Source organism: Dipteris shenzhenensis, chromosome 23 (assembly GCF_047967505.1).
Source record: "Dipteris shenzhenensis isolate YYH24624 ecotype China chromosome 23, Dip_SZ_1.0, whole genome shotgun sequence".
Taxonomy (NCBI): domain Eukaryota; kingdom Viridiplantae; phylum Streptophyta; class Polypodiopsida; order Gleicheniales; family Dipteridaceae; genus Dipteris; species Dipteris shenzhenensis.
The window spans coordinates 41,054,278-41,075,996 of record NC_141618.1 but is presented as its reverse complement, the minus strand read 5'-3'; the positions used below and the strand labels follow the sequence as shown (position 1 = coordinate 41,075,996).

At 45.8% G+C, this 21,719-nt stretch overlaps 1 protein-coding gene across 8 annotated transcripts in view; it reads left to right on the top strand.

Annotated features, from left to right (window-relative positions):
* Positions 1-10,399: 10,399 nt before the first annotated feature.
* Positions 10,400-21,719, top strand: part of LOC147887379 (palmitoyltransferase AKR1-like) — a 57,907-nt gene continuing 46,587 nt past the window's right edge. For 7 of the 8 annotated variants that reach the window (XR_015543253.1, XM_087394986.1, XM_087394982.1 and 4 more), the window contains exons 1-2: positions 10,400-10,600; positions 10,674-10,808. Coding sequence is in view for 7 of the 8 variants with exons in the window: in XM_087394986.1 (XP_087251112.1) it covers positions 10,459-10,600; positions 10,674-10,808 (277 nt within the window). In the remaining variant the exon portion in view is untranslated. The remainder of the gene's footprint in view (positions 10,601-10,673; positions 10,809-21,719) is intronic. The other variant, XM_087394987.1, reaches the window with a different exon arrangement.

The following is a 21,719-nucleotide window of genomic DNA, read 5'->3' as shown; positions in this document are numbered from 1 at the left end:
CTCACACCCGTTATGGTTTGTGCAATAAATGGAAAGATGTCCCCACCATCAGTTGTATCAAAATTCCTTTGTCAGTTAATTACCATTGTGTGGCGAGTCAGTTTTATGTTATGCCAGTCGGTTCCATGGATGAACAGGTCATTCTAGGAAGAACATGGTGTTGGGTAGAGTCAATTGCCAAATTGACTGGTGGGAATTAATGGCTACCTTAACTAACAATGGGGTCTTGATCAATAACAAAACTACCATTCCCACATCCTTTATGGTGAGAAAGGCTAGCAAGCCGCCTATAGTATCGATGGCTTCCTCATCTACTGTAGCCGGTACTCCAAATTCAATTGCAGCTACACCAATGAAGCAATAATGGGTCTCCCTCAGCTGCAAAGCACACATAAGGGCAAGTGATCATACTGGCTTCCAAAGGATACAGTATGAGCTTCCTCCTCTCAGATTATGCTAAGGAGGAGTCAAGGTATATTTCTGCCACTCAACTCTCAAGTTGTGCCTACCAAAGCTAAAACTGCACACTTGAAAGCCAACAGTTCGAGAAGACACCAACCAAAAAAAAGTAAAAAAACGTAGCTTCATATGGGTGCCCAAGGCTCACATCTCTCTAGATGGTACTACTAGACATCCTACCTCATCTACCACATGAACCCTAGTAGCAACACAAGAACCTTCCTCTAAAAATCAGGTAGTAACACAAGAACCTACTGTCGAAACCTTGTAGATACAAAATTGCAAAAGGGGGACCATGGCAAATATCCTTGTACCCTTGAGTGATTATGTTATAGAAACCAACAATGCGAGTTGTGGTAGTTACACAAGAACCCGTCTCTCAAAATGAGGTAGTAACAAAAGAACCTGCTGCAACTAAAGTGAAGAGCGAGGTGTGATGGATTTCAAATTACCTTCCACCATATTTAGCTTCAGCCTCAACTTTCGTACTCTTCCGTATTGGCAACCAACCTGGTAGATCCACAAGAAACTGTCTCCAAGGAGGTGACAAACCCACAAGAAACTATTGTTGTTCCTGCTCCACAAGCATCTGACGCACATGCCAATTCTCTCATCAAGACCATTGGAAATCGATGGATTCCACATGCCTATGCTAAACTTCAACCGGTTCTCCAATCAGTTGAGGACAGTACCAATGAACGCACGATGCTACTTCTCTAGACTTCACGCACACTCTTCACAAGTGCGTTGAGCAAATATGCCGCCTAGAGAGATTCAAGATACTCTCAGGCGTAACAATGCCAATCCATCATGGGGTCTAGGTGGAATAGCAATTCTACGTCTTAGCTGAGATAGAGCATGGTCCACGACCCATCATCGTTTGATCAGATGAGTCTTTGCCAGTAACAGTCCAGTCCTTCACGTTGTTATAGTTCAGTCCATCTCATCAGGTGGTTAGGCTTCATGTGTCCACTTGCACGCCATTCACTAAGTCATTCACGCACCAAGACACGGCTAGAGTCATAATGTAATATTTTCACTTTTATCCGTCGTATTGTCTGCACCACTTCATATGTACTTGCACACATCGAGGTGAAGTCCAGCTAAGTTAGTCAGGCAGTCAAAATCATTATCAAGGCCCTCAAAAGTTGAGTCACTGCTATAACTGTATTGCAACGCAATTGATAAAGCGACGATTGACTCAGTTGTTGCTATAAGGGTAACGCAGTGACTGCTTACCCGTTGCGCTAAAAATAATGCCAGTCGCTACTTCATTAACACTCCCCGTTGCTTTATGGATAACGCATCTGCCTCTAACGCTGTGACATGCTATCTCACTAAAGCCAGTCGCTACTATATTAATGCTCCCCTGCTACTTTATTAACATTGAGTCGCTGCTATATTTCCTTGCTAATGCCAATGCTGCTTTACTAAAGCAGTCGCTGCCCTATTGCTAAAGCTAACCGCTGCTTTACAGGTTCCCCATATAAACAGCCTGCCTCATTTTTTAGAACCTCACTTGCTCTCGTAGATTTTTGTTCGAATTTCCACAGCCTCCCAAAGCTTTCGCTATCACTCATGCGCATCATTCACCTACATGTCCACTATGTCTTCACACTTTGTCTCCTCACACGACCTCTTCTCAGCTGACGACCTCACTGGGAAAGTTTCCTCCGCTCTCCATCCCCTTCCACGATCTCTCTGCCATTACCAAATCAAATGGTTCCACAAGCCCGAGTCCTCAGCACAACAATCCACTACGTGCTCCCTCCACAAGCGCCAAATCCAAGACACGACAGAAGTCCTGAACATCCAAGACACGACAGAAGTCCTGAACTTCTCTGAACATGTAGTGCAGGTTACCAAGTTTTCACCTCTCGGCCAAGAATGGCTCCAAGAACTGCAGGGTGTGGTACTGCTATACTCACAGTTTAGATCCAATGCCAAGGATTACCGGCATTATTAACATAATGCAACAGCATATCAGACACTCCAACACCCGGAGTGGTCTCCTAGATCAGATCCATTGCTTGCAAATGATAGCAGGCAAATTCCCGTGCCACCTCAACCTCCACCAGGCTGTATATTGATTGATACAATAATGCAATGAGTACCATTTCCATCAATTTACGGTTGAGACAGTCTAGCAGGGCGTTCAACCTTCCAGTGATCTCCCAACCTTTTCCAACGCTACGGGCAATGGAGAAATGATAGGCAACAGTGGTCCCCTATAACTCAAAGATCCATCAAGGAGGGGTGCCCATCAGTCTTCTAGAAAGCAAGCTGGAGAATTAGACACTGGCAAGGTAGCCCGAGCAATCACACTACGCGCTCAAATGCAGCTAATCAAACACCATACTGTCGTACTCCCAAACTTCCTCACATGCCTCATCAAGCCCAAAGACACAAACTGGGCCAATTTTTTTATATGAAGAGATACTCAGTGTTTGTGTCTGTGTGGCAAGAAGATTGGGAACCCCATGTTCTCGATGCCGATCATCCATTACCCCTCCGATGATCCCATCCTGGAGGGCTATGTTGATGCAGAAAAGGATATTGGTTTACTGTCGACCCCCTCCAGCAGGTGCACACCCACAAAACCCTCGTTGAAGAAAAGATGGGAGGAACAAGGCTAGAGGGCACAAGAGGAAGCCATGGCCAGAATAGTACAAGAAGAGGAGGCAGTGCGCAAGATCCAAGAAGAAGAGGAAGCCCAATGGCAAAGAGAGGCGGTAGAGAAACAGTAGCAGACCTCCTCATGCGACAGATAGAACTTGAAAGGCTCCGAGTAGAAGAGGAGCAGAAAAACGCTACAGAGATACAGGAACAAAGGCTAAAATGGCCAATTGGCCAGGACAAAGATATTACCGACTTAATTCAGGAACCCCAAGAGCCAACCTCCCACCACAGACTCAACAGCTACTAGTAGAAACTCTGGGACAACCACCCCTCCAACCACCATTCCTTTGAAATGTGTATCAACAGGCAATGGAATAATGTACATCAAGTGCATACACCTCTGCGGAAGGATATCAGAATCTCATAAGGCAACATAGGGATGTGGATGCAAAAGAGATGGCATTCATGCAATCCATCACCGCCAATAAGCCTTCAGGCGCCAGTACAATAGGGGTAGTATAGACCACACACAAGCTTTGATAGACAAAGGTTGCCCTTGAGAAGGAGAAAGCCGATCACTTGGTGGTCGAGGCAACCGGACTACAAACCATCGAAATTGGCAAGAGGCTAGAACAGGAGCTGCTGCAAACACAAGAGGCCCTCACTATAGAATGTTCTTGCTTGCATGGACAGCCTCGAGGCTGACTTTGAGGCATTGCAACACAACAAGCCACAATGGATCAGCAACAGCACGTTCGGGTCGCAGAGGAGAAATGGGCCCTTGAACACCAAATATAGCCACAGGTCGTACTGATTGACAAATTACATGCACCTATCCAGCAATGAGAACACCAAATACTGGCACTCCATTGAACCTACAGGCGGCTCATACATCCTAGGCCTTCTCCACAAGAGGTTGTAGGAAGCGTCGTCCCATGATTCCACACTCTATTTCACAACACGCACTGTCCATGACACCACTTATTTCTTGCACACACTCGCCGCCTCACTTCTCCCCCACAATATCCTTTTTGAAAATACTCTCACATTGCATGACATCAATGAGGCTTTCCATCACACAACAGTCCAAGCACATCCACTTATAGTTATGGCGTACTTCCATGAAGATCTAGTTCTAGATGTTGACCAGGATATCCTGACCCTGTATTACCACCCCATTGTATATAATCTCATGGCATGGGGTAGAGTGCTCCAGGACTCCGCCAACTTCCTTATGGCTATGCCTCTACTTGAGCTTGTAAAGCCCTCCGCCCTAGAAGACCTACCCTGCAATCCTGAAGTTCTCCAACGTAGTGTCGAATGGATGCATGGGTAAGGTCGTAATCATGCTGAGCTCATTTTCCATCACATGTTTAGGGCAGGAAGCGAAAGATATCCCCTAATGGCATTATAGTACTTTATAATAATATTTTGCAAGCCCTTTTGAACATGATTTAGGCTGGCATAAGTCAGTTTGATAATTCACATATGGCCATACCCTACGGAAGTCCATCCCAATGATATGGAGTTAACTTGGAATCTTTTTCCAACCGCCCCACAACCACCTCCCTCCTCACACCTTGACACAAGCCCTGGCACATGCCCTAGCTCCACAGTCACTAGAACTCACGCAAGCATGGGCTCAACTACATAGCCCTCCACCTCACAACAAGGAACAAGGGACACGTGACAGCAACCTCTTGATGGAGAGGGACAAGAAGACATGGGTACCACACAGTGGTACAATCCCGTGCTCTTCTCTAACCTGTCTCTGACCTGGAGGGACCATATGAAGAGGAGCCTAACGAGGAAGTAAACCAAAATCCATCAGAGGAAGAAGATCAACCACTTCAAGACTCCATACCCGACCACAATACCTAGTACGAGGCAATAACTTCATTCAGATTGGTCAAGGATGTGGCAGACGTGAATAGGTGGAAAGGAAAGCTAAAAAGCTTTCACCTCTCCTGGAAAGACATATTGAAGTGAGAGCTCTAACTAAGCTCATTCAATGCAACTACTGCAAATGGCGGCATGAACATGATCGGCGTACATGAGTAGGATATAGCTGACCTGACTACAACATAGTATTCCAAGCCAATGGTGATGTTGGTCTCTAACCTCAATGGAGAGTCCCATTTTTTAAACACGTAGCATTTTGGAGGACATACTACTACACGGGGCTTGAGTGGTAGATCAACCCCACATATATGCCTCTACATTGCTGCTAGAGTTGGCCAGATTTTGAGAAGATGCAGGAAGCAGATCCTAAAATTGCCTACAGCTTCCCTCACTTTGATTTTCCAAAGGTTTGCTCTTGACTAGCTCTGGCTGCCTAGATGGAAGAGTTCAACATGAAATTCGCATTTGTCCCAAATCTAGCAATTGTGGCAACCATGCACTTTTTTTGATTGCTCATCATTTTGTTGAAGAACCTCCCTACTCTCGATTTGCCCCAGCGGAAGGGCACCACCAACGATGGCTACAAGAGGAAATAGTGTTCAATCTCCAACAAGGGACCCTTATTCCGTCAAGTAATGTAGTTATATGTACGTGTCTGGAATCTTCATGGTCATCACATAAAGACCCTTGAAAACATGTTTGAGACACATTTTTGGAAGCCACTACATCCATTTTGCCACATCTCCCACATGACATTTGATCGCCGCCTCAAAATTATGTACAATGCCCTCAAGTCTGACATCATGCACTAGACACAATCCATGGAGTATTGTGCACAGGAAGGGGGGCATGTTAACCGTCACATTGGTTAACAGTTCTTGTACTATGATGAGAAAGCAAAAATGTAGGAGAGAGCATAAAGAGTAGCTTGGAGCCGAGTGGGCCCGTGGTTGTAAAATGAGAGAAGAGAGGTACATGAGAGCATAAGGGTTAGCCCTCCCTTCAAAAGGTGGATGTGTCTATAAGGCCAAAAGGTTGAATTTTGTCTTCATTGTGTAGTTTCAAGGATTGGAATATAAGCTCTCTCTTCTTCTCATTCTCTTGTATTGAGTCTTCTTGCTCTTTGTTGTGAGTTGTGTTGTGATTGCCACTATCCCCCTACCCTTATCTCCTCTCCCTCATGCTCTTATTCCCCTTCTCTTCCCGTCTCCCTTCCTCCCCCCTTCCCTTGTGGAATCACTCGCACATGATTTGGTAGACGCTTGGGTGACAGAAGTAGATGGTTTGTGCATATGGAGCTCCCACAAGGAGTTGTTCGAGAGTAGAGGCTTCGATGGCATTCCCCAAGATCACCCCAACATGTGAGTCATTGTTAGAGACGACACAAAAAACTTTTTCCCAGCCACAATGATGGAGGTGTTGTCATCTTTGTACATGCTCAATAGACCCTCACCTCTATTGCACTAAAGTGGGTTTCCCATGGTAGTTGAACAACTTGGGAATCAATTTCCTTTATAGGTCATCCAACTAGACTATAATATTGTTAAACACCTCAACTAACCTAAGGGGTTTGTTTCACCTAGCTTTAGGTTAGGTTTGTGGGGGCTAATTTGGCATTATAAAGTAGAACTACAATATTTTCTTCACATGCTTTGAACAATGTGGTGCTTGTGTCACCCCTCTATTGAATGACTTGCTAGTTGAAACCCTAAAATCATCTAGCTTGGCTAGCTATAAAGTCATTTCGTGGTAGCTTCATGTTCTCCAAGTTAGTGCTCAATGGTTGCTTGGAGGCTAGGGACGAGGAACTCTAGAGGCACAATGGCTTCCAAGCCACAAGCCATGAAAAAGGGTGCTAGATTTGTGGTTCACCTTATATGTTGTCATTTAGCTTGATATCCTAATCTCTCGTTGGTTGCCCCCTAGGGAGGATATATTTCAACACTTTATTTGTGGATTCTGCTTGGCCTTTACATTGCAAGAAGTATGTTGTTGCTACTCAATGGATGATCATAAAATCCATCATGAGGATGCTAAATAGAATTTTCATGAAGTGTGTTCCTTGGTCATTGGTGAGCTGGATTGATCACCCATACCAATAGATGATATATTTTCATATATGAATTGGTGGTTCTTTGAGCTGACTTTTCTCTCAAGGCCTTGTCCCTACTATGTGTGCTAATTTAGAAGGACAATCATGTTGATCTTGAGGGAAGGAGTAAAGTGTCTAGTAGCTTCATGTAGATTCCGCATTGTTCTTCAAGCATTGGAAGTCTAGAAAGACAATCTGGTCCTACACGGAACTTCATTGGCTTGTGAGAAATTTGGAAGTCAAATTCTTGCAATAGCATCCAATGCAATAGCTACACTTGGATAAGTATTCCAAGTGCTTCTTGCTCAACTGTACTATCATTGCACTCTGGGGGTGCAGCTTGCATAGTAAAATAAATAGTCTAATGCCTATGGCACAACCTGAGACATCGACATGAATGTGGAGTATCACACGGAAATGTCCATCTCACCTACTACTATTATGTTTATATACATTGACCTTGTTTCCACATCCTATGGAAATTGATAATCTAACTCTAGGACTTGGGATTTGTAGCTCTTTGGGACTCATCTGGGTTTGTTGGTAATCTGATATCTGTGTCCTCAATCCTAATGGTCATCATCTCCAAACCCTAGTCATGGAGTGTCTGAGCATTCTTTAACCAACGTCATCCTAAATAGTATAGGTTAGGCATTCTCCTCTATTGTTATGGGACAATTAATCATTCTTTAACCAACATCTTCCTAAATAGTAGGGGTTAGGCATTCTCCTCTATTGTTATGAAAATTAAGCTCACTATGTAGCCGACCCCTCCTACTATGATCACAACATGGAGAGCATCCCTTTCAAATCCACCAGGTTTTGGTCTACCATTTTGACCCAGAAGGGAAATGGTTTCAAGTTATTCATCTTGTTTTTGACCAGGCTTTGAAATAATGGTAGATCTCTACCCCATCCAATATAATGCCTTGTACATTTTGTTTCTTGGCCTTGATAGTAATAGGCACAGTCTTTCTATCAATGGTGGATAGTGGGTCTATCACATGGGTGTTCTATTCGGGCTTCACTAAAATTGCTTTATCAAGAACTTGCAGGGTAGTAGCTGCTAATTGCAATAGTTGCTCCACTATTATACTGATCTTCATATCTCGTAAGGTTTTCCATGCTTGGGTGGCCCCATGGCTTGGTTCTTGGTTGCTTTGTGAGGAACTTAGTGTTGCAATTGTAGTTTCTAGTGGTCCAGCATCAAAAGGGCTTGCATGGCTATTTGCTCGAAGACATATATGCTGGCTTTCGGCTCAAATTCAACTACAGGGGATTTGGCTTTTAGTTCCCTTGCTATCTTGGCCAAGGATTCTATTCATTCCTTCTTATTTATGTCATTAGATTGTGATTGTGCTTTTGCTACTTAGAGGCCTATTCTTTTGAGCAACTTACCATATTAGCATCGACCATCGTCTTGCGTACTTTTGCAAGTTTTGCAAGACACTCCACATTTGGGTCCACTTCTTGCCTTTCATAATTATTGCATAGTAGCTTAATGTGCTTTTGAAAAATCTCATTATTAAGGTGGGTGCTCTGGGAAATAACTGATTATCAATGCTCTATAATGGGTCAATTGTTTATTGACAAATTCACATTGATTAAACTTTTGCTTAAGTAAAATGCAAACACAACCAGCAAAGATATCATTAATTGTATCTCTATTAACATTAACCTTGTCTCTGACATCTGCTCATCACCTCATTGTGTTTTAAGCTTTCCTTGTGGTGGTTGTGTTTATCGCCACCTCCAAAAATGACCATGAAAGCTAGCTTCTATTGGTTGAGATGTCTATCATGTAGTGATATTAGCTGTTGATCACAACATCACTCCACAACACCCATGGTAATTGGCTAAACCATTGTGAATTTAATGGAGAAAATTAGCCATAACTTCAAAAAATGCCATAAGTATAGAGTTATTAAATGGTACAACAAACACAAAAATCATGCCTTGAATTTAATTTAATATATAATGTGACCCCATTTGCATTTGGTAATCAAAAGATATGGGTTGCCAAAGTTTGGCGATCGATAGACTTTTTGCTCGTTCTTTTGAATATGGGGTGATGTAATTTTTGCCAAGACACAAAGGTGCCCCAAATTTTCTAAAGTTCTAAAAAAAGAAGAAGATCGCAATAAACCTAAGGCATCGTACACCGCCCAAGAGTGGGTCAAAGGGGTGTGCTTTGACGTGGTCGCCACCACAAGCGTAACTTTGAAGTGTCCATGAGCATGCCTCCACCCATCCACAATGTGCAATGATAAGGGGCTTTGAACCCTTAACTTATTGAACCTTTGGTACACCATGTGGGCCATCCAAACTTGCTTGCTATCAATGCTTCTTTATTTCAAGATAGCTTGTCCACTTGGTGTGTAAACAATTACACATTGCCCACCCCTTTTCCCCCATGGGCAGGTATCGGATGGTGTGTAGCCACCTTAAGGAGTAGAGGAGGGAGGATGGTTTCTTAGGAAGCCTAAAGAGAGGTAACTTTCAATGATTGTGCCATTGATAGAAGGCTTACTTCTAAATACCGATTAAGAAAGTTGAAGAAAATTCGCTAAGAGGGGCTTTAGATCTATCTTGATGAGGGACTATGAGGAACCCATAAGTCGCTTGCAAAGTGCATGGATGTCCGCACAGCTTCTACTCGTCTGAGGGTAATGGGTCGCCTGCTGCACGTGGATGCTGACCATCCGCCTAGGTTTGTAAAGAATAAATGTCTGGATGGGGATACTCAGGTAGTTTACAAACTAGAGCTGCCCGTGCTTGCGCATGGTGCATTGAATGCATCTAGGCCGTGTGCTAGATGTGAGTGTCCATCCATGGCGATGCCCATCATGCGCTTGTCTGCAAACGCCCTCAGTGCTCCCTTCCTGGCACCTCTCATTCTTTTTTTTTCCAGAGAAAAGAAACTTCTATTAATGCTTGAAAATAAAACCCTGGTGCTTTCAAGCTCCATAACGAGTTGAAAAACCAGTAATGTTAGAAAGAAAAAGCAACCTGTTCCGAGGGCACCGGCTCACTACTGATGTTGCCTCTCGGACAGGGGCTAAGAGCCACGGTTGTGGTCTACGCATTTAGGAGATGTCCCTCGCCGGAAACTGTGTAAAAAATCCCTACAAGCCAAGCCTTGCAGAAGACATCCTGCCTTTCGACAGTCCCTCTGGAGTTGCTGTGCAGCATGTAGATTATGATATCCTGCCAGGTGGCAACTAGGGGTAGCTGACGGAGTTGTCGAGTGTCCGCCGGAGCCTCTGTGGTATTGAATCACATAGTGACGTCTTGCATACTCATTCCGATTCCAAATGCTTGCAAGCATTGTGCTGGCTTGTCCACAACTGAGCTAAATTCTTGCTATGGGTTGAGCCATCTTCTCAATGGAAAGCAAGGTTCCATGGCGACCTTGCCTTGCCTTTGTTTTCTCTGCCCTTCTCGCCCCCGCCTCCTACACCACTCTCGCAATGGCTGCTTATGCCTGCCGCAATCCATCCCCTGCCTCCATTCTTCTCCTGCTTTTACGTAAGTAGCACCCTTCTCCTCCCACCTCCTTAACTTGAACAACCCTAACTTGCTTTCCTTGACCTGTTTGCAGTCCTTCCTCTGCTTCTATATGGTTTGTGCCGTTGCCCCGGGAAAAACAGTCTTTGCTCAGTGGCTCCTGCTTATGCCCATGTTCTGGGACATTTTGTAACTGCTCTCTTTACACACGTGGTCAAGCTTTTTCCAGGTACCCCGGGTGCCCTTCCACTAGGCCCAACTCCCAACGTAGTCCTTAGTAAGTTGAGGACCCTTTATGCTCGCTAGACAGATCGCAGTCCCTTTTTAATTCCCACAAACTGCTCTGAGATCTCCCGCTCCCGTACAAACTACACGAATATTTGACATACTGGCCTGCTAACCTTTGAGAAAGAAGAGACCCAACGGGTTGCAATTGAGGAGTTCTGTTATTTCTGTTTGCTACATCAATTCATATCTAGCAATGGAGTCAAAAGCTGGATTGGAATTGTTATATATCCGTGTGAACTTGACATCTTGAGTTACATAATTTGGATCAATTAAAAATACCTCAGTTCTACCACACCGGTTCCCCAGGGAATTTTGTTAGAATAGAGGAAACGTGCTGTAGCAACCTCACACAGCGGAGGAATTCTCAACTCTCTTTCCAATCCTCAGTCATTTGGTGCAAAGATAAACTGAAAACGATCTGTAAATGAACACCAAAGAATGAAGGCAGAAGTACTTAAATTTTTCTTCCACGAGATATTCCCTGCGCAAGAGTGGGCTGCAAACATCCAGCAAGCGCTGGGCCCTGGCTATGCAGAGCAGAGGATAGCTCACTTGAAACTGTGAACAATCTGGTTTGTTATGGACTCCTTCATTGCCTTATGCTAGGGCTTCACAGTGGGACACGGCAGCAGGCCACAAATGCCATTATTTATAGGGGGGTTCTTTCCAGGGACCAGGCCTGTAAATGGGCCAGCCCATCATTGTTTGCTGCTGCTTGTGCTGGCCTTTGCCTAGCCCTTTGGCCTTATATATGGGCTTATGGCTGGTCTGTCTCCAGCCCCACAGCCTGCGCTGACAGCCAGCCCTAAGTGCTCACAAGGATGGATGTGGCTGCCTTCAAATATCCTGCACATGTGGCAGCCCTAATCGACCCCTCTGCATCCCATCCTAAGCTGTATGTCATCCTCTCTTGTGTCCCCCTCATATGAGGGGTTCACAGGGGGTATGAGACCATTCTATTCCAACACCGCCTCTCACTGACCCACTGTGGGCCAACACCGAGTATGAGGGCAACATTGAAGGGGGATAGGACATACATAGATGATGATCTCACGTTCCTGCAGCAAGAGCATCGGAGGGAGGGAATGGTCCAAGTGATGGTAGCAAGATAGGATGGGAAGTAGGCTGCTTGCAGATATGGTAAGGTAACTATTCAGGAGGGGAGAGGGATGCAGATAGCACATGAAGGTGCTTGGCCTACGGGATGGGGATACAGAATAGATTGAGCATAGCTGTGTGGAACTACAATAGTGGGTGCCCTTTGGTTTGACCTAGGAGGAGTTTATAGATGTTGCCTTCTAATGAGCCACATGAGAGTCTAGAAAGAGGGCTACCCATAGTGACATGATACATCTGGAAGTCGTCTCTCACGAAGGAGATGAGGAGAGACAGTGGGATATGAGGCTCTTGGGACATATCGGTTCTTTGCACATCACACTTGAGAGTGCTCATTTTTGTGATGCGAAAGGTCGTAGGTGTTAGAAATGACCCAACAGAAGAGGGTACGCACAGCGGAAGACTTATAGTAATGCCCAGAAGCTCACACAGTGTGCGTGTGGGATGTGAAATCACAAACTTCTTTACTTAATGTGCGTCACATAGATTTGCAGACTCATCAATAGACAATGAACCAGCCAGATAGAGAAACCACCAAAATATTTCCGTCCAAAACTATGGACACAATATAAAATAGATAGATCCAGAGTCCCACCAATGGTGTGGTCCTCTGATCTAACCACAAGGTCCTTCTCCTATCTGCTGGCTATCTCTAGACTCGAGCCCGCGTGCTCCACCTCGAGCGTCTGTGTATACTTTCTGTCCAGTGTGTTCTTCTCCACCTTACTAGTAGCCTGTGAATTAGCCTAGGTGGGCAGCCCCTGCCAAGCTTTGTCTGCAGCACACAGGTCCCTGTTCCACTGCTCCAACCTGCTTGTGAATGGCTGCTCCAGAAGGTATGATGATCTCAGCACCTTGCTGCCCTAGAAGACAGCCTAGGCTTCAGCCCCAAGTGAGCTCAGTCTGCAGCAACTCTGGCCCTGCTTTGCCTCCTGGATGTAGGCCCAAAGATCAGGCTTCTGCTGCTCCTGCTGCTCCTATGTTTGCTGACTTGCTGGATGTGAAATGAGGCCTGTGGCCTCTGCTTTTATAGGCCCCAAGGGCCCCTTGAAGTAACTGACCAGCCAGCCCTAAATGGGCCGACTGGCTGGTCTGTTTGGGCCGACCAGTCTGCCCCAAAACCAGCCCTTTAAGGGCTCCAAAAACTAGGGCCCTTTGGCCCACACTTCTAGGGCTTTTGGCCCTCCAATCTAGGCAAGGGCCCAGCCTATATAAGGCATGCCTCTGCCCACTGGCAGCCCCATTTGCTGCTCCCCCAGGCCCCAGCCATGTCAGCGCCTGTTCACCCTGCTGCTGCTGGTTCTGCCCTCTACCAGGCTCTTCTCCAGCCACGTGTGCAGGCTGCCCTGCCAGGTCAGATCTAGGGCTTGCTGTTCCCGCCTTTTGCTCCTTCCATAGGTTCTGTCCTTTGCAGCCTTCTTCTCTTGTGAGGTGCTGCCCATGTGGCAGCCCCCTCTCTCTTCTCTGGGCATCTTCTGCCCTAGGTTTCCCTCCCCCACGCTCTCCTCATTTGGGGGCTTACAGATGGGGAGGTGACCTTTCCAACATTAGGAGTGTGCACGTCACATGCGGATACGAGTTCAGTCACTTGATGCAGAACCAATTTTCATTGCAGTGTGCTACTTCACCCCGGATTGCATTATACTATGTGCATGAGGTCACCACAGAGGGGCAAACCATATGAAACGATACACGGTGATATCATGGAGTTCTCTAGGCAAGGGGAGATCCTCCTTCTAGGCAACTTCAATGTGCATACAGGGAACAGACAAACGGGCTTACTATACTTTGAATCGGACCCCCTCAGAATACCAGAGATGGACCTAGTAGAGCTTGGGATAGTGAGGCACTTACATGTGACATGTAATGGGCAACATTTAGTGGAGATGGAGCAGGACAAGCTTGATCATATACAAAGGTCTTTAGAGATGGCTGTTGTCCAGGGCTGACTTGTTTCCCACATGGAGGGGGGACAAGGTTCCCCAACCTTTGTATTGTGAGTGTGTTATTGAATAGTCCCTCCACTCCCACTCGGTGTTGATCAATCCTACTGGCATTCAACATCTCGACTACTATGCCAGACATAGGACACGATCCTCTTGCCTCCGCCTCCAGATACAATTTGATCATGCCGTTGATACAATCTATGTGAGCCACATGCCTCATGAGTTACGGACCTCCCTTTGGAATGATGCAGACCTCACATGCTTGAGACACTCTTGTAGCAATGGTTCAGATGCCACCGCAAAGTCATTTTCCACAACTCCATCCGCAGCAGGCCTAGGCCCCCCAGTTGGGAAGATGCCCTAGAATCCATGTTTTGATACTGAGTGCCGCGAGATGATTTCTTACCTCATACGCAGGCAGGCTTTGGGCACTTGATGATGTCCAAGGAACAACGGATCTCACACTGTCTTACACACCATAAGAGGCGGACTTTCCTCTCACATGGGCTGGATTTTTGAGAAGGAGACTCGATGGGCTCCCATCACAAAACTATAGCGGGTGATCAGGATGTTCGAGAGAGTGATGCTGGACACAGTCTCCCAAACACTATCCTTTGGTGAAGGCAAAGAGCTGCATGCAGAAAGGAGGTGTCGTACCATGTGTCTCTATCCAGAAAACTTGCTTATCCTGGATCTTGTAGGCTGGAGACATTGGGTCAGTGAAGAAGGCATGACTTCCCTCCATCAGCCATGGAGTCATCCCCCAAGTGCATTTTCTACATGTTGGCCACAATTCGGAGGGGTCCCATCTTGATCCTTTGAGTTGCTGGACATGTTGGAAAGGTCACCTCCCCATCTGCAAGCCTGCAAATGAGGGGAGCATGGGGGAGGGAGACCTAGGGCACCTGCCAGAGAAAAGAAAGAGAGGGGGCTGCCATGTGGCCAGCACCTCACAGCAAACAAAGGCGGGATCATCCCAAGGCAGAGGTGCAATTTGGCGAGGTGTATTGGCAGGGTTATGACCTGCAAAACAGGGCCAGCAGATGGCGATTGGCTGTGGGCAGGATTGAGGCCTGCAACAACAGGGCTGCCACATGGCGAGGAGTACAGTCCACAAGGGGTGGGCCCTGCCTGGTACAAGGAGGCTGCAAAAGGGCAGTGCTCTGCGCTTAAATAGGGCTGAGGTTGGCTGGTTGGCTGCGGCCAGCACACAGCCCCAAAAGGGGTCCCCACAGGGTCGGTTGGAGGGCCAGAAAAGTCGGCCAGCAGAATGCTGGTCGGTGGGTTTTGTGGGGGCATCTGCCGCCTCATATGAACCACATGTGTCCTTGTGTGTGTGTGTGTGTGTAGTAGTTGTGTTTAGAGTGCTTGAAGAGTCAAGTGACCTTTGGGAGTAGATAATGTCATGAACATGACATCATAGGTGATGTCAGAGGTTTAGCCTTTGTGTATTTGGAGTCTATCCATGATTAGTGCACTTAATCTTATCATCTTGCTCATTGCATCTTTCGTTCTCTTTCATGGCTCTCCTCTTACCCACCATAGCTTTCTTTCCTACACAATATATGTGTGTGTGTGTGCACGTGCGTGGCATGCACAAATATGACATATAATTGCAAGAGTGCAAGAGGGAGACGATGCTAGATGTAGCTAACAGAGAATGTCATAAGCTATCCAGTAAGCTGCCTTTGACGTGCAACATTCCAAAGTAACCACTCAAAAGAGCACGATAAAGCATGCACAATTTGATGGATTTCAATTTGTATTACAAAGATTCTTATTACATGCCCGTCACTCAATTTTCATGTTAGTCCTTGTGACTATAGTAGCGTGTAGACCCGGTACCATAAATGTATCTCCAAGGGTCAACTAACTACCTAAATTATATTAGTACTACTTTTTGATGGTGAGGGTCACATGGGCCCATTGTCATATTGCAACTTCCTTACAACAAATGCCTTATGAGTCAAACATGTTGAGGAGCACGTTGATTAAGCTATTCTGTAAATAGGCTAGATGCTAGACTTTCGAGGTTTTGCACAATTCTTTTATATATCTCAAGCAGATTGGAGTGTAGTACATGTTCACATATCAACAAGTGCGATTGACAAGGTGGAGCTGTGTACTGAGAGTGCTTTAGTTCTCTACTACACAAGGCTTTATATGCCTTCCATATTAGAACCCCCCTTTGTATGTGGGATTAAGCCATTGCACCATTTGCAATATGTCATTGAGGGACGAGGTTCCATTTAGCCCTTCTTCCCTATCAACACCTGCACCGCAATGATTGCACATATTCTAACAGCACCACATCGATCATTGTCCCTAATTGCTACATTGAGAGAACCCATCTAGTGAATGATAGATTGTAAGTTATGTGATTGTGAGGCCTTTGTGTCCTCTGTCTGCATCTTTTGAACCAACAATGCTGCTTCATGAATCTGTGCATTGTCAATCTTGGACCCACATCTCTTTTCAAGTCATCCCTTGTAAAATTGTGGTGTCCATAGTTGTAGGTTGGTGATGGTCAAAGCCTTGTCATTGCATGCCTCCCATAGAGTGGTCTCTTCTGGGCCTTGATTCTTTGCTGGTCTCTTCTTTGCACTTGACGCAAGCCTCTGGACAACTCTTTGCATAGAGGGTCACCTTCCCACTTGTGAGCCCCCATATGAGGATATGGGGGAGGATGACTTGCTGTATAGGGTGGAGAGAGAGAGATTTAGGGCTGCCATCTGGGCCACAGACTGGGCTGCCACATGGACAGCACATAGTTCACCTTCTTGTATTGAATATAAGGAAGCCACATGGGCCACGCTGGCCAGCAGTGAAGGGTGGCAACAGACCATGGCGAGGGCACAAGAGCAGCCAAATGGGGCCATCAGAAGGGCTGCAGAAGAGAGAGAAGGGCTGGTAGCGCAGGTATGACACACCACCCAAAGAATGTGGAATGCTTTGCATTATGGGATATTTATAATGAGCCTCGACCTTCTCTCTCAAATTTCTATACACTGTGCTTGTACAAACAGTGGTTGCCTAGCCTAGTCACCAGGGCTCTCCAGAGCATATTGGAAAAGAATAGAAACAATGCATAAACGCTTTATCATACCATAGCTAGGGGTCAAGACTTAGACACCCTATCCCATCTTATTGGCTGAGATCGGTATGATATCACTAGAGGGAGAAGCATCGTGCCAATAAGTGGGGTACCTCAACAAGATTGGGAAGATGGAGGCAAATTGGTTACCACACAAAGCCATTGAGGCTACAAAGACCTTGACTGGTATAGATGGGAAGGAATGGATGCAGCTATGGGGCATAAAGCCTGCTGATATATAGAAGATTCAAGTGAACCTTGACCTTCTCTCTCAGAGTTTCTATACACAGGGCTTGTACAAACAATGATTGTCTATGGTTGCCTAGCCTAGGCACTAGGGCTCTTTGGAGCATATTGGAAAAGAATAGAAACAATGCATAAATGCTTTTATCATACAGCAACTAGGGGTCAAGACACAGACACCCTATCCCAGCTTAGTGGATGAGACTAGTATGATATCATTGAGGGAGAATCATTATGCCAATAGATGCTGTACCTCAACAAGATTGGGAGATGGAGGCAAATCGATACCTCACAAAGCCATGGAGGCTACAAAGACCTCCACTGGTATAGATGGGAAGGAATGGATGGAGCTATGGGGCATAAAAGCTGCTGATATACTAGAAGATTCAAGTGAGATCAAAGACCTAGTAATACAGATTATGGCTAGACATAGGATCAAAAAGGTTTACGAACAGGAAATCAACTTGATGGGCAGATATGCAATGCAGAAATATATTGGGGAAGACATTTTAGTTTCAAAGGCACTTGATCTACAAAATAAGAATGATTTAGAGGTGGACAAGGGCAGGTAGGCGTGATCCAGGATCCCTAGAGAGGACAAAATATGCAAAATTTGTCCTACAGGGGAGGTGGAAGATGAGCAACACTTGCTCTTGAAAGGTCGAGCATATGCATGCATCACAGAAAATCATAGTGATAGCAGGGGTAATCTGAAAAATCTACTGGAACAGCCAGCCCGAAAGCTTAAAAGAAGTCTTGGAGCACCACGACATAGTCCTCAGTTTTGCATGCAAAATAGCTCAGCAAATACTCACAACATAGGAAGCTTTGCGGACATTTCTTTTACTGGATGTAATTGACCACTCTTTAGTTTAATAGTAGTCACCAGTCCCACAGATCCTGAAGAGTCACTAATACAATCATATCATATCTTTAGGTCAAGTTTCTCTCTCTAGGATAGAGTTTTTAAATTTGTCCAGCTAACTGTCAGCATTGGCCTAGAACAATCAGCACTGGAATCAAACGTTTGAACACATAGTTATGAAACTCTCTCCGTCTGGCACTCGAGTTCATAAGAGTTCATTTCTCTCTCTAGACTTAGTGTCTCTCTCTTTAATCTCAAAATACGCTTGGAGTTGAGTCTAGATCTTGATTTAAAATGGGTCCCCCACCAGACAAAAGTGCAAATGGACTTCCGGCTAGAGATCCATTTTCTATTGGGCTCATAGTGGGCGACATTCTCTCACTAGACCTAGTCTTCTCTTTCTAGAACATGATTTTGTTAGTATGTCTAGATCTTGTATATTAGCTATGCCTATGCTATCAGATCTATCAAATATGCTCTCAGGCTGACTTTATTAAGTGGAGCATTATTGCTACTCAACACACACATGCAATTTTGATGACTTTATTCTTACCCCATTTCCACTGGTATAGAGAACCATGCATTTAGGATAAAACTTCCTTGTTCAAATTTAGCTACCTATTCTTGGGTAGTGCACCTATAGGGGTCTGTTAGCTCCTAAAATCGGATTGGTTATGGTTGAGAAGGGAATTTGTTGGTTGAGACTATCTTCGTCTTGATGGCTAGTGAACTATAATATCTTTCAGTGGTTTACTATAAAGACGGGACATCTCATGCTCACCCTCATTGTAATGAAGGGGAAAAAGAGGCCAAGTTAGGGCCTTAGCACATGGATGGGGCTAGCATGGGTTTAGGATGGGAATATTTCTGTCATCATTACTCCCATCCTACACCAAGTGGTCTAGGATGGATTTAGAATGGGAGTAGCTACTTTTTCTCCCATCCTAGACCATGGCCTCTAGACCCTGGCAGCCACAATGGGTTCCCCTGTTTTAGGGATTCAAAAACATGGAAGGATGACATGTGTCCTTGTCCCCACAGGGTCCCCACCTCTTAAACACATGAAATGATGCCATGTGTCCTCTTCCTCCTAAACCCATCCTTAGTTCTTTTTTTGTTAGCACATGGTGGGATGGGAATAGGATAGAAATATACATGGGACCACTTGGGACCACCTTTTCCCATTCCCATCCTATTTCTTTCCATGTGCTAAGCCCCTTAGAGGCCCTTTAGGTCGAAAATGTGGAGGGACTATATAAGTCTCCATCCACCCCCTACTATGTACTTTTTGATGTGACATCTAGTACTCTCCCTTCCTACGCTCACACTCTCTCTCTCCTCCCTCTCTCTATCTCTCTATCCCCTCATCCTTCTCTCTCTTCCTCTCTCCCTCCCCTTGTCCTCTCTTCTCCTTCCTTCTGCTATTCTCTCCCCATCTCCAAATCTGCCCTTCCCCCTTTTCTACGTTGGTATCAGAGCATGATACTAGCACCTTGGTTTTCGTTCCGAATTCCAACAGCTTGCCAATGCTAGAGCCACGGCCAACGTAGGGCAGGCAGTGTGCAACGCCAAACATGGGCACCAACTGTGATCTAGCGCCACCCACCAAGCAACATGCGGTGACCAACGCAACTAGCAGAGGAAACTCCAGCGTCAACGGGTCGCCAACGAGGAAAACCCCCTTCTCTACGAGGAAAGCCCCCATTGCCTAAGATTTGAAGGGCGGTCTGCAGGAATCCCGAAACGGAGCTGCCCTGCAAACCCAGCAAGCCCAATCTGCTCTCCCGTCAGGCCCACGCCATGAGCCCATCTGTTCCGCCTGTTTATCCAGCTGTTCCATCTGTTTACTCGTAGCTTTCCGTCGAGCCTCGCCTCTGTTGCGTGATCTCCCCGTCCGCTGCCCACTTCGTGATCTCCCTGTCCTGCTCCTGCTGCATGCTACTCCCGTCCAGTACCCGGTGCCCGTTGCATGATCACCCCCGTTCGTGACCGTGCGCCGTCCTCGCCGCCTTGCAAACCTTAACCTACAAGGTTTGCTACCTAGGTTAGACTAACAGAGGGTTGGGTTAGTTTGGTTAGGTTAGTTTAGGTTTGGTTAGGTCTAGCTAGTTAGTGGGTTGAGTTACTTTGTTTAGGTTTAGTTAGTTTAGTTGGGTTTAGGTTTAGTTAGTTGGCTAGGTTAGGTTAGTGCTAACTAGGGTTAAAGAGTCTAGTTAGGTTACCTTAGGTCAATGTCCTAACTGTCTTACCAGTCCTAGGTTAGGAGTCCTAACTGTCTTAGGTGACTTAGCAGCAGCTTCTACGTAGCAGGGGGTTGGTGGTGGACATCAAGCCACTTTTGATGACATGTTGGCAGATTCTTTGCGTTCATACAGGGCCCTACCTAAGGCCATCAAACTTGAGATGTCCTTCTCCGATTATGTGAAACTCAAGCGTGATGATGCCCGCACTTCTGGAGGTTACACACACAAGAATTATGCAGCCAAGGATATCAAGGACAAACTCACAGTGCGTAAGTTTAAAGGGGACACTCGCACTCCCAATGAGTTGGAGGAGTGGCTCACGAAGCTGGAAGACTATTTTCGCTCTACCCCAAGTCTAAGGAGGAGCGCACCATTTTTGCAGGTATGCATATGCAGGCCTATGCCCAAGTCTGAGGAGGAGCACATCATTTTTGTAGGTATGCATATACATGAGGGATTCACCTTAGAGACCAACCACTATGCAGGCCTATGCCCAAGTCTGAGGAGGAGCACATCATTTTTGTAGGTATGCATATACATGAGGGATTCACCTTAGAGACCAACCACTTGGAGGGGTTTCAAAGAATTAATGGTCATGACATTTGTATCTCCACTTGTATTGGATCAATACTTGGCTGAATTTTATGCCTTGTCACATACCGATACATGGTGGCAATACATGAGGGATTCGCCTCAGAGACCAACCACTTGGAGGGGTTTCAAAGAATTAATGGTCACGACATTTGTATCTCCACTTGTATTGGATCAATACTTGGCTGAATTTTATGCCTTGTCACATACCGGTACGGTCCAAGAGTACTTGCAACGCTTTTGGAGGCTTCCCTTGTTTGTGCAGGACGTGTCTGAAAAGGGAAAGCTGTTGCGTTTCATCCATGGGATAAATTCTTCTCTCGCTGCAGATGTGAAGGCACATAACCCTCAAACAATTGAGAGGGCAGCTCAGCTTGCAGAAGTATTCGAGCCTAAATATGCTGGCAAGCAGAGAGATGCCATGGGCAGCTCGCATGCTACGGGGTATGACGCTGAGTCGAAGCCTAAGTTTGCTGAGTGGACTGACAAGAAATCTGCAGCAGCACCATTTCCTCGCTTTCCTATTGTCTCGGGTAGTAAGATGCCATATGCTAGGCCTTACAGGTATCCTGATGCAAAGCTTGGAGGCAAGCCTACTGCTGGAAATGAGCAGGCTGAGATAAAACAGCATACACGGGCAATAATGGACAGCAGAAAGAAGGCCAACTTATGTTTTAAATGTGGCGAGAAATGGACTCCTGAGCACAGGAATGTGTGCAAGATGCGCAATAGTGGTACTGCCAAGCTCAGCATG